At 48.9% G+C, this 17,396-nt stretch overlaps 7 protein-coding genes across 7 annotated transcripts; 3 read left to right on the top strand and 4 right to left on the bottom strand.

Annotated features, from left to right (window-relative positions):
• Positions 1 to 644: 644 nt before the first annotated feature.
• Positions 645 to 2,626, bottom strand: FSST1_011097 (phosphatidylinositol-3-phosphate-binding protein BEM1; the record flags this gene model as incomplete). The annotated part of the gene is made up of 3 exons (XM_083234196.1): positions 645 to 1,550; positions 1,607 to 2,383; positions 2,528 to 2,626. 3 exons carry the CDS (start codon positions 2,624 to 2,626, stop codon positions 645 to 647), a joined length of 1,782 nt encoding a protein of 593 aa, XP_083080793.1.
• A 3,389-nt stretch (positions 2,627 to 6,015) lies between these two features.
• Positions 6,016 to 8,450, bottom strand: FSST1_011096 (SAC3/GANP/Nin1/mts3/eIF-3 p25 family-domain-containing protein; the record flags this gene model as incomplete). Its single annotated transcript, XM_083234195.1, has 5 exons — positions 6,016 to 6,177; positions 6,231 to 6,502; positions 6,809 to 7,011; positions 7,066 to 8,305; positions 8,372 to 8,450. 5 exons carry the CDS (start codon positions 8,448 to 8,450, stop codon positions 6,016 to 6,018), a joined length of 1,956 nt encoding a protein of 651 aa, XP_083080792.1.
• A 535-nt stretch (positions 8,451 to 8,985) lies between these two features.
• On the top strand, positions 8,986 to 10,972 carry FSST1_011095 (ESCRT-II subunit protein VPS36; the record flags this gene model as incomplete). The annotated part of the gene is made up of 2 exons (XM_083234194.1): positions 8,986 to 9,086; positions 9,139 to 10,972. 2 exons carry the CDS (start codon positions 8,986 to 8,988, stop codon positions 10,970 to 10,972), a joined length of 1,935 nt encoding a protein of 644 aa, XP_083080791.1.
• A 242-nt stretch (positions 10,973 to 11,214) lies between these two features.
• On the bottom strand, positions 11,215 to 12,426 carry FSST1_011094 (uncharacterized protein; the record flags this gene model as incomplete). The annotated part of the gene is made up of 1 exon (XM_083234193.1): positions 11,215 to 12,426. One exon carries the CDS (start codon positions 12,424 to 12,426, stop codon positions 11,215 to 11,217), a length of 1,212 nt encoding a protein of 403 aa, XP_083080790.1.
• A 1,379-nt stretch (positions 12,427 to 13,805) lies between these two features.
• Positions 13,806 to 14,657, top strand: FSST1_011093 (uncharacterized protein; the record flags this gene model as incomplete). Its single annotated transcript, XM_083234192.1, has 1 exon — positions 13,806 to 14,657. The coding sequence occupies one exon, from the start codon at positions 13,806 to 13,808 to the stop codon at positions 14,655 to 14,657; it is 852 nt and encodes a 283-aa protein (XP_083080789.1).
• Positions 14,658 to 15,633: 976 nt separating this feature from the next.
• Positions 15,634 to 15,960, bottom strand: FSST1_011092 (ATP19 family protein; the record flags this gene model as incomplete). Its single annotated transcript, XM_083234191.1, has 3 exons — positions 15,634 to 15,667; positions 15,721 to 15,851; positions 15,907 to 15,960. The coding sequence occupies 3 exons, from the start codon at positions 15,958 to 15,960 to the stop codon at positions 15,634 to 15,636; spliced, it is 219 nt and encodes a 72-aa protein (XP_083080788.1).
• Positions 15,961 to 16,364: 404 nt separating this feature from the next.
• FSST1_011091 (mitochondrial 18 KDa protein-domain-containing protein) lies at positions 16,365 to 17,259 on the top strand (the record flags this gene model as incomplete). The annotated part of the gene is made up of 2 exons (XM_083234189.1): positions 16,365 to 16,540; positions 16,590 to 17,259. 2 exons carry the CDS (start codon positions 16,365 to 16,367, stop codon positions 17,257 to 17,259), a joined length of 846 nt encoding a protein of 281 aa, XP_083080787.1.
• Positions 17,260 to 17,396: the final 137 nt, after the last annotated feature.

The following is a 17,396-nucleotide window of genomic DNA, read 5'->3' as shown; positions in this document are numbered from 1 at the left end:
CCTCAATCCTGATGTGCTGCAGTAGCAATCACATCTGCCTGCCCCTGATCCATATCCCAACCACCATCCACAGGCCTAGTCACCTTCGGTGAGGAACTAAAGAAAAATAAAAAGGGAAGAAAAGTACTGGGCTCAGTCATGTGATATCAAAACGGCACTACAAAGGCCGGACACCCGCCACAAGGCAGAGTGCCAAAGAAGATACGCAAAAGGGGTGAAAGCAGCAAAAGAAGGGGGCATTGCAGGCCCAACGAAAGACAACGAACGTCTGGTACACTGAACGTAAAAGATTATGAGTCGTTCAGCTAATAAAGTGGTATCAAAGAAGCGTCAAGTTCCTCGCCGACGTGTCGTCATAAATTCGCAAAGAGTACAAATAAAACAACAAAAATAAAAAGGGAAAATGTAGGCTTGTCGTCCGTTGGGGACTCATGAGAAATTGTAGATCCGTTCTTGAAGAGAAAAACGCACGTTATCAAGGTTTCAGGCTCTGTACGGTTCGGCGTGGTTATGGGAGGGCGAGAATATACAATGTGAGTCCAGATGCTACCCTTGCTGGTGGGGTCTTGACTCTCTACTTGGATCCGGGTACTGAAAGAATGCAACCAAGCTGAAACACCGTTGTCGTCAGCAAGGTCCGGCACTTATACGGCCTCCACGTAGAGGAGCAGCTTCTCGTTTCGCTGAAGAGCAAAGTCCAGATCGTTGTCGCTTATCATGCTTGGCTTGTCTCCGGTAGGCTCATCCTTGTAGAAGAGTTGGATCTCCTCGTTGGCTGGAATCTTCAAGCGATCGCAGATCTTGTCGTATAGTGCCTGGAACGAAATATCTGTCGGTACTCGAATGGCAATAAGATCGCCGTTGAAATACATCTTGATCTTCATTGCAGATGGTGGTTGTGCAGGAGGTTGCATGCCCCCGCCTAACGAGGCCTGCGAAGGTTGCGACAACGATGATGCTTGTGTTTGCATATCAGGGTGCGCTGGTGGCAAACCATGTCCACTACCATTCAAGTTGTTTTGCGAACCACCAGCAGGAGATTCCATAGATGAGAGTTGGGAGCCCTGCGACAGGCGATATTCATTTTCGTTGTCGTTGGGGTCGATCTCGTAGTCTCCTTCGCGGGGTGCGAAGAATTGTCGCACCAAGTTACATCTTGAAATGTAAGGGGGTTGGTTGAGCATGTTCTTGACGTAGGCGTCCAAGTTATGCAGTCGTCCCTCGGTAATCGCGTCTGTCACATAGTTGACCGGACCAGGCATGTATGGCAGAGTGCGCTTCTGTGTCCCCGTATTGCCAGCCTCGGCCGGGAACTCGGTGAGTAGGGCAATCTGGAAATCGTAAAAGTCCTCGTAGTAACGAGAAAGCTCCCATTGTCGACCATCTTCGAGCACGGCTTCGATCACGAACCAATACTTGTCCTCAGCAAAGCAGTATCGTGGTATCCGTGCTTCGAGGGGAGCATGGAGCGGAGCAGCAGGTTTTTGCACCTGACCTTGCTGAGGCTGCGGCTGCTGAGAAGTTCGAGGCTGACTTGCGTATCCTTGCTGCTACATCGATGTCAGTGCGTTTCCTTGGCTGATATTGCTCTGTTACAAAGACTTACCGTTCCGTTCTGTGAAGGTTGTCGGGAATGTTGCTGTTGTTGAATGCTCATGCGTTCCATCCCTTGCTCGATACCTTGTCCAGGTTGTCCGGGACCGCCTCCTTCAAACTTGCCCAGCGTGATGCTACTATTCTTGTACTCAGCAGCCATCTTCTTCCATTCCTCCACTTTGGGCACACCGGCACGCTTGATGGCATCTCCTGGGTTCTGAATCGCCTTATCGCTTGCCATATCTCGAATTTCGACGAATGATACAGGGATCAATCCAGGGCCGCCCAATCGACCGATGGGCTTGGCGACAAACCATTCGGGGTTCGATTGTGCAATAACAATAATGGCCTCGCCAGCCTTTGCCTCTAACTCGTCTGCTCTTTCCGCAGCAAAGTCGTACATGACAATTCCGTAAACCATGGCACCTGTCTTTCCGATTGACTTTGAATTTCGCTGGTGGCCTTGGGGCGCAGCATTTGTGGTAGGTGACATGACGGCCGGCGCAGGATGCATTGCTGGCGACTCGCTGTATCCGGAATCATGGTCGGGGTTCTTAGGCGGGGAGGGGGGTTGACCTCCATCGGACTGTGCACTATCTCGCTCGGTTCGGCCAAGGGCTTGGAAGAAGGTTACGGGCACGAGACCCCGGGCGTCAGGAAGAGCTGGGTTGCATGCTTCGTACCAGTCTTCATCGTTTTCGCGGCCGATAACGTGGAAAAAGTCGCCTCTCGAAAAGCTGAGTTCTTGGCTGGAACGGGCCTCGTAATCGTAAAGCGCTCGAATAACCTAGAGGTTGAGTTGGGCATCAGTATTGGAGCTCCAGGATTAATGTGAAGTTTGCCGTGGGACCATGGCGGCGCCCAATGTGGCAAACCGGTTTGGAGGAATTATTGAGGCTTGTGGTATGCGTGGGAGTGGGAGGCCACCAACCTTCTTGGGAGGAACAATGGCGACAGCCGATTTGGGAGTGACTGGTCCTTTGTCCTTATCACCTTTGATCGAACGTCGAAGAGCCTGCACGAAGCGCATTACTGTTAACTTTTTGGCTCGAGTATTGAAGAGCGCCAGCAAAGGCGACGCGAATAACAAGTGACAACGAGGAGAGCGCCTTTCACGATTGTAGTCGAATGCGGCGGGGGAGGGGGGCAACTAGGCAGTGAGAAGGAGATGTGCGAATAACGCCTTGTGAGGCACAAGAAGTTGAAATCAAAGTACGACATGGCAGCGATATTCTGTATTGAGAGGCAAGGGCGACCGAAAGGGGCAGTGACGAACCTTCATTTTTGTGTAACCGAGTGCCTCCTGGGCAGTTGCAAGTTGGGAAGTTGTGAATCTCTCAAAGGTGGAGGTTGTAAAAAAAGGACCAAGAATCGCAAGAACGACCTGAGTAAGGTAGAGACGAACTGAACGTGGACCCGATGGGAGCACGGCGGCGGGCTGGGCTACCTTATTTCGATCCAAGCCGATATTGGTGTAAGGCAAGGTACAGGATTACAGGTACCTAACCGCTAAGCCGGGCACGGGCAGCGCGTGCAGTGCGGCGGTTGCAGTGGAGTGGGGTGGTAAGAAGGACCCTCAAGAACGATGTACCTTACAGTGAAAGCTTGCCCCGGGTCACACTGCACAGAAAAATATATATGAGTGGAGTGATTGGACTTGGAGTTGAGTCCTCTGAACGTGAGTTGGTCGGGCTGCGAGTGTACGCCAGGGGGAACGGGATACGTAGGTAGTATGTACACAGCCTGACGTGGGTTGGCGCGATATCACCCACAGTAACTCGCTGTGTTGTGATGATGTGCTGTACTTCGCTCGCTCAGGTGGACCGAAGTGTTGTGGAAGTGATTGTGTAATGGTTGACAAAAGTCGAAGAAAAAGAAGAGAAGAAATAGCAGATCTCATTCAGTGGCGGTTAAAGGGAGGAGACGGGTTTTTCTTTCTTGGTGATTTGCTTGTTTGCTTCTTTTGCTTCGCAACAACCTGATGACTTGGGTTTGGTCAAATTGTATAAACCTGTGACTGATCGGATTTCAAAACTTGGATTTCAGTGCACCTGTGACGCGAAATAGCACAAGGATTTGATGAAATAACAAAAGGACTCGTGTCTCGAATTCCTTTTGGCGAGTATTCGACAATGCAAATAATTGTTTGTACGGCCGGATAATAGCAGAACAAAAGGTAGAAAGTGTTGAATAGACGCTCGAGGTGGGGTGACACAGTAGAACAGATGGAGGGGTCGCAGTGATAAACTTGGCATCTGCCAGAGATGCGGGTCCTGTAAGTGGGAATGACAGTGATTGAGGATACGGTAAAGATTATTGTATCTGATATAGAGATCCTGAAGCGAAGAAAAGAACAAGGGAAGAAAAGACTGGAGGGTGCAGGAGTCGCAATTTGGTCAAATATTAAAAGACAGCATGACTGAGGTCATGAATGGATCTATCTGGTTGGTGACCAGTTACTAAGTTACCATTAGTTCCAGATCCATCATGGTTTCGAGCTTTGACGGGCAAGCTTCAAGGCCTACCTACAGCAACGGTCTGTGCTAGTGCAGCTGATGTGATACTTTGAGTAATGGGAACCAGAGTTACCAGACTTGATTAGCCCTCGCTATGACATTTCGAAGTTTGGAAGACGCCAAGAGCTCCGTCGCTTTCTTTCGACTCTTCACCACTAAAAACATCAATCCAACCCTTGTCGCCCTTAGTCGGCTTCAAACTGCCAATTACACTACACCATTCGGCGCTTCGAGACGATTGCACTGAGTAGTTGTACTGCAAGAGGGCACAAGATCTACCACACATATGCAGTATTCACTCAGCACTGCCCACAATATCGCATCTACAGGCGGGCAGCATACAGACCTCCCGCTTACAGAACCAATCCCTATCGTATACTATACTACACTACCCACCCCTCATCATACATACAAAGAGGAAAAGAACAAAAGTGCCCTTGTTGATTGACGCCTGACTAGGTCGTCGACTCAACTCAACTCAACCCGGGCCAACCGTCGCCTAATCCTGTCTCGGCTCACTCTCGTTCGCTCATCCCCGGGCCATGGGTGTGGTCAAATTAGCAAGGGGATCATGGTGGATTCATCATATCCGGATGCAGCAGCCTAGGATCCCTCCATCTCATCTTTCGTAGCACGCAAGTACGTGCCGCTAATTTTTAATAAATCGAACTCGAGAAATTCCCGGACATTTGAGCGACTAAAAGAAACGGGGAACGTGTCGCGTGGCAGGGATGGGTTCAGCATGCAGGGGGACACGCATCGATCGCACCACATTTATTGCTACCGTAACTGTCCGTACCAAGGACTAACAGGCTTCTGGAAATCATCACGATGGAGACTGCCAGAAAGAGAGTGATTGCTGCAACATCTCTTTCTCTTTTGCCCTGTCCCGCTATTAATGTCATGTGCTCTGGGCGGCATATGTGTTCGGCATAATGGCAGGGCTTGATTTCTAACTCAACCCAATACACCCGAGATGCGAATTGCATAAAGAAACAACTATCTGATGCCGGATGTTAGTGGTCCAGCCCTCTTGAGTTTATGCAAGCGGCAGACGCTCGCTTATCTCTCCAGCTGATAAATCCTAGGCAATGCAATAGCCTTAGGTTTGCAACACTTTTTACATTAGGCCAAGATTAAAGTACAGAAGAAAGGACTTGTATTGCGACACAGTGGTTTTTATAACTCATTATCCCAATAGCTCATCCTTGTCAAGCTTCAATCTATAATCTACCAGAAGCATCCCCTGCTAACTTCGATATTAGCGCCATTTTATTTGCAGATACTTTAATCCCAAGTGTCAATCTCCCGTTTACTTGAATAAGAAATAACCTTACTGGCCCTGCTCTCAATTTCACCTATAAGACAAAAAGTGAGAACATCAACTTAACTCCTCCCCAAGAAGTCCAGAGAGGTGTGGGCTGCGGTTACTAATCAATTCTTATCTCCCAAGCGCTTTAATTAGGGCACTACCAAGGCCCCATACCAGAGTACTGAAACAGTACGAAGAGGTAGGAGGGCAATTTAAAGTCTATGCCCAAGACGGTATCGGCAGGGATTTTGAGGTCAACCAGTAAATCCGATGAGTTTCGTTTGCGACACATATGTCGACAGTGGTTATCAGCAGTAGTTTCAACAGTAGTTTCAACAGTAATTTCAACAGTAAAGATACCAGGATGGTACCGAAGTGGTAGTTATGGCTGGGGTTCGAACAGGCAGTGCAACTGCGATCACCGACACGGTCGGGTGTCGATCGATCATAATTCACCACTGCACCAGCAAGCCAAGTGACATTCTCACTGGATTCGAGCACTATTCTGTCTTATATCTATACTTGAGGTAGTATCGCGCTATTAAAAATATCCAAACATGAACGATGTATTGATTTTGCAAGTACTACCTACTAACAATTGTAAGAGCCACGCTCGAATTCAAAGGACAACTGTCCTACTGGCTTTCTGTAATTAAAAGTCATCTCGTAGACAGAGGTGCAAAATGTCAAATTGCCACTGTCAAAACTCACTTTATTCCCGATTATAGCATTCACTACAAGCAAAAGAATGTACTGAACAATTCAGATTAAGATAAGCTGTGGATATAAACTCAATTGCTGATTACTTTAAAACTACCAACCAGGAACTCCCCTAGCATTGCAACTGCTTTCGAACCTGTTGAGGCTAGTGCACAAAGACCTGGCTCAACGACAAACCCTCCATCCACTGGCCTCAACAGGACAAGAAAGAGCAAGCTAATCAAAGGCTGGTACCCGACTGCATCCCAAACAAATCCGTTGTATCTAGAGTCCATCCCATCGCATCCCATCCAATTTTGTGATGCACCGTACATCAAAGCTGTCGCCTCAGTTGCTAGGCTGGGTGCTGGTATCGAGGCTACGGTTAATTTGTGAATCCCAAGGTAAAGAAGCATAGATGGACTATGGACATGCTGTTCCCGGGCCGGTGCAGAGTATAATGGCACGAAATACCGGTGCCACCTAAGCAGAAACAGGGTATAAAACGCCGAAGTCGTGTCTACATGAATGACCACATATCACCAGAGTGAAAGCATCATCATGTTTCGTCGATGAACATAACGACAGAAGAGTCTCAATCGATGAGACGTTGAAAAAAGTCGCACTGGGAAAGACAAGAAAAAGAAAAGAAAACTTCAAGGTCGGGGCAAGGCTTAGATCTGACCCTTGATATCAACTTTTTGGAATGCTGTGCTACGCGCGGCCTCGAAGAGGGGACCGGCTTTGCCGGTCAGGAACGCAATGTAGTCTGTTCGGTCTTCCAACAAGTGTTGACCTTGATGATCGATGATAAACTGGGCTGCATCAGCATCAGACTCGAAACCGAGTTCTTCAGTGATGAAGCGAAGCTTGACATCCGGCTTGTATCTGTAGACCAGTTAGTAAAAGACTCATCAATATATCATGGTTGGGAAAACTCACGCTTTGCAAATATTGCACAATGCAGCAAGCCGTTCTCGAGCGACAAACATGTCCATGAGATATGCACCCATGTTAGGGGTATCCAAGTAGAGCTGGAAGAACCTATGATAGTTTCCCAGAGCCAAAGATGATCGCACATCCAGTGCATGCTTAATCGCCTTCTCCTCCTTCTCTGCTGTAGTTAGATCTGCCAAAGTGTCGTTCAGGCCAGTTCGGTTGGCGGTATGGATAAAATATAGAATGCGATATGCCTTGAATTCAATGGGGTTGCCCTTCAGGCCCATCCCGTACAACGATCGTAGCTGGGTCTGGCACTGATTATACTCACCAATATCCCCCTTTTCTAAGGCAATGCGCGCATGGATTTCATAAACAGAAACAGTAAAGTCGTTCTTGATATGTTGCACAGTCAAATCTTGTCTCATGGACTTGAACTGGTCACAAATGTACGAGTAGTTGCTCTCCCGCTTCCACTTCTTTTTCAGAAGATCTAGTGTCTGACGCAAAATACGTTCAGGCCGGACTTTGGATGGAACTGGAGGGGCGGTGAGACGAAGGTACTTCTTCTCCAGCACCTCGGATGTGCCGACAATAGGTCCAGATGAAGCCGGAGGTGGACTAGGTGATCGAAGCGACTTGTATTCGTTTTCGAAGCGACGTTTGCGTTTGTTGGCTTCCTTTTGGAACTTACTTGATTTAGGTAGGGGGTCGTCCATGGAAGCACGCTTTTCGGGTGAAGAATAGGAAATACGGTCTTCGAGTGAAGATCGTGAGTTAGTACGCCAAGGTGGCTGGGAGTTGTCATTACTGGCAAAATCGGTAGATTTCCGCTTCTTAGAGTTGAGAGGGACTTGGAAACTTTGCTTGGTATTTGCGTCACGTTCAGCCTTCACCAAGGCCTGGGGAAGAGGCATGTTGTCCCAGTCAAGCGTGTATAGCGTGCCGTTTGCCTTTGCGTTACCGATGGTGTCCTTAAGCTTAGCCTCGATTTCCGCACGAGGCACGGTCGGTTCGTCGTATTGGGGGAGAAAAGATCTTTGAACATAGCTCCGAACAGATTCGGGCCAGTCTACTTTAGATTTGGCCTGCTCTGGCGTTGCAGTTACACCATTCACGGGCGAAGCAGAAGACATTTGGGGTTGCACGGGGGGCGGTGGAGGTGCGTATCCGGCATAAGGAGCAGGCGGCGCTCCGTACTGATTGAATCCTTGACGGACAGCAACGGGGATGAAGGCGGGATCTGCGTTTAGTGTCAGGCTTGTCGAGGCTGGAAACTGTTTCGCGGACGAGCGTAGTGATGACTTACTCGTCGGGTAGGCGTAAGATGTAGGTACGGTTTGCTGGGTCACGCTCGGCGCTTGCTGCGCTGACCAAGTTGGCATCATTGCGTCGAAATGCTAGCGGTACGAGGGGTTAGTTTTTCACTGGGTGCGTTGGGGAGAAATGATGTCGGATGTAAAATGATAAATGGCGGAGCAAGATGATCCTCGGAAATCGTTGAATTACGTGTGGAGGTTTCTTTGAGGGTATTTTCTCGTGGTCGGTGGCGGTATGGTCCCTGCTCATTCTCGGATAAACTGTGATCCGGTGACTTTTGTCTGAGACTTGAAGCTTATCACATAGTGGAGCCGACAACCCTGGAGAGGCTTGTCAAGTCTCGCGTGCCTTGGAAGACATCACTCAACATCGAAACGCTTCACCTTTTGGATTTGTGAATCGATTCGGAATTTGGAGCAAACATAAGAAATCTATTCTCTGTTTCTTTGTTCAGTTTTGTTTGTGTGAGATTTGTTGGTTTCTTTGTATCCTAGCGCCTGTTTGCTGCAAGCCATCTTCAACTTGCATCGTCATTGATCCATTCATCAACGGCCATTCCAGTCATACACGAATTCCTCTCACTTACTCTGACCTCCATGACGGATGTTTCTGAAACACATCGATCTCACTACCGCACTACGGCCCTCTTATCTCCCTGATGAGGTGCTTCTCTTTGTCCAGGACAACGTCGGCTTGTATGAGGGGTAAGTTGCTTGTTGCCGGGGTGTCTTGAGGCCGGAGTTGACAACGTTACAGCAAGTTCAAGCTTCCTAATCAGCAGAATGGACAGGTTTACTTGACTTCACACCGAATCTGTTATGTTGACAAGAAAGAACCCCGCACACACTCTATAGCGTTGGACCTGAAAGATGTAGAGCGTCACGAGTTTTATGCTGGCTTTCTCAAGTCATCAGCCAAGGTGACTCTGATACCAAAACCACTTAAACGATCATCATATCACAGCCGTGCTATATCGAATGTATCGAGCTCACAAAGGAACGCTTCTGGATCCCCTGGGCATTCCGAATCTGGGTACCGAGCTCCCCCTGAGCCTCCTGTAACGAGTGCGACCTGGGTCTGCACAATATGCAGTTTCTCAAACCCTGTCCCTTCGAATTTCGACCCAACCTCTGCTAACTCACATACGCCTCTCCCTCCATGCTTGGCTTGTGGCATCAAGCCGTCTTTAGCTCATGTTCTGAAAGCTGCGATTTCTGGGGCGAGTAATCGTCCAGCAGCCTCACCAGCTCTTGATTCACCGCTCCCGTTACGGCCAGCTCAGGCCGACAGTCGGCCTCTGACCGAAAACTTGGATCAACTAACTACACCAAGTTTGCTCGATGCCTCCAATGGCTCGAAATCATCTGTTTCATTCCAATGTCCTCGGTGCACTTTCTCGAATCACCCTTCTCTGATGACATGCGAGATGTGCGGTGGCCCTCTGATATCCAATAACGTTCCATCACCTATCCAACAAAGTTCAGCGTCCGAGACAGTCAGGACTGATTCCCCAGGGCCTGTCCTTGATCCTAGTAAGAGCAACAAGAACGGGAGTGATGCCCCTGAATGCGTCAAGATCTCTTTCCGGCGGGGAGGTGAGAAGATATTCTATGAGCGTCTGAAAGGTTCGATGACACAGCGCAAATGGTTACTTCGAGATGCCCCTCCGGCTCCGAGCAGTCGGGCTGCGGACGAAGGAGCAAGCGATCCAGCCAATGGTGGTTCAGGGGGGCGAACGAAGGGCGTCGGTATTGCTGGATTAGAGCAGCTGGGCCTGAACATGCGCAAAAACAATGAGTTGCTTATTGGAAGTGCCTTTGAGGATCTGGAGGCTCTTATGTCATCTGCTAAAGAGGTGATTGCCCTTGCAGAACGGTTTGCGCGACAGACGAACAACGGGCAAGGCAACGCATCGGCCGAGGAGAATGCCATCCTCGCCGAGTCGGCAAGCCAACTTGGACTCGTCACAACCAAGGACATTGTAGGCGGTGGCAGCTCCGAGTCGCTTTATTTATCAGAACTAGCCAGAAACTTGGCTGAATTCCTAACAGATGACTCGAGAGGCGTGCTCAAAAAAGCTGGTGGTATTATCACGCTCGTTGATCTTTGGGCCATGTTCAACAGAGCTCGAGGTGGTGTTGAGCTTGTCAGCCCAGCAGATTTCGAAAAGGCTGCAAGGCTTTGGAGCAAGCTTAAGCTGCCTGTCCGCCTGCGCACCTTCCGCAGTGGCGTCATGGTTGTTCAGAGCCGCGAGCGCACTGACGGAACCACCGTAAGAGCCATCCTTTCATGGTTGAAAGACCTCCACGAGTTCCCACCGGATCGGGATGTGCCCTGGGACTGGCAGGAGTTTGGCCGTGGAGTGACTGCTCAAGAAGCCGCTGAGCGTTTCGGATGGAGTCTCGGTGTTGCAGAAGAGGAACTGCTGATGGCTGAGGAGCGAGGAGAGTTGTGTCGTGAGGAGGGACTAGAGGGTCTCAAGTTCTGGGTGAATTACATCAACCTGGGCGAACACAAGAAGCACAGGACACAAGCCCAGAAGGACAGTGATGAAGTCATGAAAGCACTGAAAGCAAGCGGGCTCTTATAGACAAAGCGTGCCGTGCTGATTTATATAGCGTAGACCTTTCCGAGAGTTCTACCGGGGCAAGAAATAATACAATTCATACAATATATGTTGTGGTAGTTCTCCGTTGAGCATTAATTTGTGGTTGTGGATGAATATACACGTTTTGCCCGGAATCATAATCATCTACCCGAACTCCAACTCCTATGTGAATGCCAAATTTTGCACAAAAAAAAAACGCCCTGTGACGCCCAAACGGTCATCAGTCACACGACAACATGCGTAGACATATGCTCAACAGCTTCCTTAATGGTGCGTAGCATGCGTTGGTTGACACAAAAGGGACATCTCAAGGGCCGTTCATCTCGAGCGACAGGCGTCTCCGATGCGATCGGAGTGAGTGTGAGGTCAGCACCCAAGTCATGGGCCGGCGTAGCTGTAAAGCGCTGAACAGAAGAGGCACGCGCAGTAGGTGTGGTCATGATGCTGCTTTGTTGGAGCCCGACTCGTTCCGCACGCTCGCGTTCCTCACGCACAGCCGCAGCCTGCTCCTCGGCGGCCTGCTCTTCCTGCTGAAGCTGACGCAAGGCATTCTGCAGAACAACTTCAGGGTCATCATCGGCGTATATTGGTTGATCTGGCTGAGGTGGAGGGATTGCAGGAGGGTCGTGGGTCATCATGGGAGGAGGGGGTGGCAGAGGAGGCTGCGGTTGTTGAGACCCTGTCAATCTTCGAACCACTTCATCACGCACCAATGCACACGTGCCAAGGCTGGGTTCGATACCAACAACGCGTAGTACTTCTTCTCTGATTGCTCCTGGGCTTGTATCTGGGGCAAGATTCATAAATCGGGGAACGCAATCGGCCAGGTATCCAATGTCTTCGGCGGGATTCATTCCGCCATCCCCATGACGCCGTTGTCTTCGTATTAAAAGCCCATAACGTTTCTTGAAACGATGAATCCATCCCGGGGAGAATTCCGGAGGGTTTTCATCTTTATATCGAGGTAGCTGGTTGAAGATGGTCTTTGCTTTATCTCCCAACTCCTCATTAGTAGGCTGACGTCCAGAGGCCTGGACTTGCTGGAACCAGATGAGGACGAGCTTTTCTACATCAGGCCAGTTTCCGTACCGCAGACGGGACCCAGATAATTGAGGGTTGTCACTATCCAGGCGCGAGTACTTTGGCGACAGCGAGTGCGACACGGTAGATTGGCTTATTTGCTGGCCGTACTGGGAGTAGAACCACTCAATACAGGCTTTATGCGAAGGACGGATAGGCTGACTATTGGCCCAACGACGTAAAGCCCTACGTTGATCGAGGGTCAAAGAATGCCTCTCCTTTGGTGACGTGCCGACATGATCACCAACTTGGTCAACGGCCGACAGGTCGTGGCCTACCTGATCGACAGCATCAACAGGAGAGAGGTCCGGGGCGGGAGCAGCAACAAGGGCCGGGTCGGTGGTAGCAGCCGACATGCCCAGGACGGCTATCTCCTTGAGGTGTGGATTCTCGATTTTGGGGGATATTGGGGATGGAGAGGCTATCGTTGTATCCGAAGGACGTGCGCTTCGCGGGAGGTGGGATGTTTCGATTAAGGAGATAGTTGATGACTGTTTGGCGAGAGAATGTCGATGGCGGGGGAGGAGTTCCGTGTCACGTGAATGATCCAGTGAATAACAAGGTAGGTGCGTCAAACGGACCAACAACATTACATGGAAAGAATTGAGGTTGCAAAAGGAAGTCTAATTTGAAGAGGTATCAATTATATGAAACCACTAAATACTGTCCTTGCTCTTGTTCAATCAGTTTCATATTATTTATTTTTGCACATCCTGTAACCTAGAAATCGGCCAAGAGTGATATGAACAAAACCTCGATATATGCTTCCTCGATAACGTACTAGACTGAATCGCTAGTCCTCGTTGTTTCCGGCAACTTTGATAGAAGCATGGATGTCAACCAGGATTACAGATATAGGCATGTTGGGATATAGACATGGGTTTTTCTTCCTTCGGCGAAATTTTTTAATGTTACATAATTGTCATAAAATTAAGAGTGGGAAAAGAGGTTGCATAGCATATCATTTCATCAAACACAATTTCTACCCAGGTTATTCTGATAGTCCGCTTGGTCGTCTATCATATGTACTGTAACAGTGCTCAATACATATATGAGCTGATTTTCTCTAGCTCAAGAGCTCGGATGTTCGTCAATAAAAAGCTCAGCGAACAGCTAAAGCCTTCAAGGTGGATAAGGATAAAGATGGGATGGGATGGAAGACAGGCTCCGGGCCGGTTTCGCACTGACCTAACTCTTTGGGCGTGGAGAAATTGCACATGGAGATGAAGACGAAGCTCTCTAATAGTTCCCCGGTCTGTTTTGACTCCTTACGATCATTAAAACCTCAACTATCGTGAAGTCTCGTTTGAACTATTCCCAGAAGACTCGTCAGGTTCATGAGCAAACTATCCGTAAATACTGATTACATGACTAGCGGCTACAGAGATGCCCGTCAACTTCCTTTTCAGGAGTACCCGGCTCTAGCTTGAACCATGCCGCCACTTGGCAAAGTTCTCGAACGTGTGCCTAGCGATACGCTAGCTTTGTCGTCCTGCATGGCGATCTGCCGACAGGCTAGCTAACTAACATGTTCTTTACCAACTGACTTTATAACATTTCTGCTCCTTTTAAAACCGTTGGAATCGCTATTTTTTTTTTTTACTCATTGCTGTACCAGACGTTGAAGCGGCGACTTTATACCCCTTTCGCGACACTACTCTACTTGTCATTATCACTACTCACAATACATCCCATCTACCCAGTCTTGTTCCAAACCGAAGGATAATCATACAGAATGGCAATGACCAGCGCTTTAGGGGACCAGGACGGTTCACACTATAGGGCACCAGGAACTGCCAGATCTTCAACAGCAGCTTCCACCACTTCCAGTTCCACCAGAATCGCCCTCTTCAACTCCCTCACGCCATCAAGTACCGCTCTTGTGAGCGAGTGCGCAGATACACCATACCGTCCACTACCAAGATCATTGAAGATATCATGGCAGTGGAATAAACTACGAACGTTCTTTATCGGCACTGAATCCAGCTCAAAGATGTTTGCTGTAACAGAACACTCCGGGCTTTTCGGTCGTACTTCAGGTGCGCCTTGCTTGCTCCTACACAACGGCCCTACCGGAAAGGATCCGATATTAGCAGCAGCTGGCGAAACTTTGCGAGACGGTCTGTCTGATCCAGGGGTTTTAGAAAGCATTGTCAATGTCTCTGGGTCACCCGGAACGGATAACAGAGTCGCTACCGAGATTGTCCAGGCACTATACGATGATATTGAACAATGTATTGTATTCCGATGGGCAATCGAATCAAAACTAGAAGAGGCAGGACAAGATGGCATCTTCACGAGAGAAGAGTTTGAATGGACGATGACACCGATACAAGCGGCAACAGACGCTAAATACTGCCACGAATTCAAGCTGTACCGTGTTGGCGATGTGAAGGCGCCGAATGAGTACCTTGCTATGGCTTCATGGAAAGAGGCAGCATGGAAGACCTGCAAGATTGATTTCTCAGATAATGGAATCCAGAAAGGTTTTGGAGACCGGTGGTCTCTTATGGTTATTATGTCTGCATTGCGGATGTGGCAGCTTGGTCGATCAGGACAAGCATCACTAGAATACGTATCAAATTGATACTACATAGTACTGAGTTTTCCCTGTGTAATCTAGCGTTTGCTTTTTAAATAGAACCAACAGCGTACGATATAAGTAATAGACAATGTATATTCAGACTCGTTTTCAGTTGCGGATTAGTATTCAAGTCTTTTCCCTAGTGTTTTAGTATGACAGTATCATATTGTTGAACCCACTCGTTGGCTTACATCAATACAAAACTGTTACCAGTCGGAGAAAAGGAGACCCTATGCTTCCTAGGACACTACGCACCACATGGTAATCTAGGATACCACCAAAGGTGATACGAGGCTCTGCGTCTTCAACCTCCGTGCAACATGACCGCCATCACTGATGAAAAGGAGAAATTGCCCATCATTCGCACATTGAGTTTTCCTAGTTAGTAAAGATCAATCCACCATTATGCTGTCTCATTTTGTCGGAAGGTGCACTTTATGGGAATCATGAGCATAGTGAACTGCCCCAAATTGGCGTCAAGTCTCGCCGACGAGGGAGCTAGGCTGCGAAGATGGCAAGGAGTCAGCGGACGAATTATGGTCACAACTCTAATAGTGTAGCCCTTGGCTTCGGATACGGAGAACCACAATGACAAGACATTGGCCAAGTACCAAACATCAAGCCGATATCGTGTTGCCAGTGCTTGATTTTGGCACAACAGAAATTTTCTCTTGCGCCATTTCGAGCTCGAGGAAAACAATGACGATTTCAGCATGTGCGGAGTAAGCATGCAAGCAATCGCAGCACCAAAATTTAGCTGGTCCGTAATAACGAAATTGATTCGAGCTGGTCGGTCGCATGTTCGAGTGTTTCACATATGAGATCGTTCTTTAGAATCGGCATGCCACGATTGGCGAAACAGGCTTTTGTTGGTATCTGAATTTGACTGTCCGGCTCGATGGACAGCTTATGCTTCCATGGCTTATAAACGTACACCACATCCAAATAACCGCATGACCATGGTCCTTGATGCAACCGTCTAGTTCTTCTTGTCCTGCTGGCTAAGGAAGTCCCTGTCATTGTGTTAGTCCACAATATTCCAACGCGGCAGGGCGAATTCGCGCACTGGATGAAGTTGGCCTCGTCGGAGCTAGAGGCGTTGATGGGAGGAGTAGCGGTAGCGGTAGGCTTAGCAGAGCTGCCAGAGGTGGCGTACTTGACACCGGCAAAGAGGGTTCCCAACCAGGCCATGGCCAGCTATTGTTCATGTCAGTTTCAAACCTGCAGCAGATTCAATTGCGGAGGTACGAACGTAGTGGCCGCCGACCTGCTTGCCGGCAATTGTGTAGTAAGCGATACCAGCCATTGTGAATTATAAGACGAGACCTGGGTGGACGAATTGGGTGATGGACGGAGGACAACGGGTGGATGTTCAAAGTGTCGCGGTTGAGATACTTTGCCGAGCTCTCAAAATCAACTGGAGCTTTTGCCTGGAAATACAGGCTTAAAGGGACCGACCTCTAGACTAAGTGTTGCGGCTATTCCCCGGGGTTTTCACAAGATCGGGATCAATCGGATCTACGGAAGCAACGTCACTGTTCTCCAACTGCAGGCAACCAACCACTAACCAACTGTGGGCAAAAGGTAGGGTAGCTGCGGGCCATCAAAATGGGAGCTTCTGCTGCGTTTGAAGTATAATCTCGCCCTTTTATTACTGTTTTATATCTCACTCACATCATCTTTAAATCAAGATCGTATACAACATCTAAAATGTGGTGGGGAAAGTCAAAAGATTCCAAGCCGGAAGACAAGAGTGAGGTAGCTCAGATCAAAGATGCTGTAGCTGAGAAGCTCCCCCCAAAAGAGCAAATCTCCAACAGGGTACAGGATTCTGTCAACCAAACCAGCAAGGACGGAAATGTCTTGAACGACATGGCTGAGGGCTAGTATGTATTTGTATATACGACCTTGTCGACACCAGTTAACCAAGCATAGCGGCCCCGATTCAACCGATTCCAATATTCGATATGCAGCCTATGCCACTCGAATCCGAACAATTCTTCTCTCGGCGCATCGATATGTCGCTTATACCTCCGATATAGGCGAGTCGTTCAGGCCGGTGGCTCACCCGAACCTCGTCCGTGGTGCCTACGGTGTATCTTGGATGTACCTTATCGGTGATGTCTCGTACGAAGGCTACAAGTCATACTGGCACAATCAGCGGGTGTTGAACCCCAAGCTGCAACTCAGCCCCCGTCAAGAAAAGGTCACTGGTCTGCCTGCCCTTGAGACACGCGCGGTCGAACCTGGGACAGTGGCACCACTCGACGATTACCGCACCGTCATGGTACAGCGCGCAATCTTCCAGAGTGTCGCAAGTATGGGACTACCCGCTTTTACGATTCACAGTGTTGTGAGGTATTCCGGTCGAGCCATGAAAGATATGAAGAACAAGGTTATTCGAACTTGGGGGCCTATTGGCTTGGGTCTTGCGGTGGTCCCCTTCCTCCCAGCCATGTTTGATGAACCAGTCGAGAATGCGGTTGAGTGGGCATTCCACAAGGGCTTTGAGACTTTTGGAGGGAAAGGCGCTGTTGGAAATGCTCCTATGACGGGCCGCGAAGACTTGTTGGCAAAGAGACCAGCCAAGGAAAAGGAACTGTAATGCGAGTATTTGTACAACCTGGCGTTCAGGGAAGGTAGAAGGCGCTCAACTCATATTCTGATATCCAGCACTAGTACATATAGAGTTTGCATGATCAACTCCAAAATATCAGCAAACTACATGCACAATACCATCGC

The sequence above is a fragment of the Fusarium sambucinum genome, chromosome III (assembly GCF_050947815.1).
Source record: "Fusarium sambucinum isolate potato_lamoka chromosome III, whole genome shotgun sequence".
Lineage (NCBI taxonomy): Eukaryota > Fungi > Ascomycota > Sordariomycetes > Hypocreales > Nectriaceae > Fusarium > Fusarium sambucinum.
Note: the sequence above shows the minus strand (reverse complement) of the source record. Positions and strands in the feature narration are given on the sequence as shown.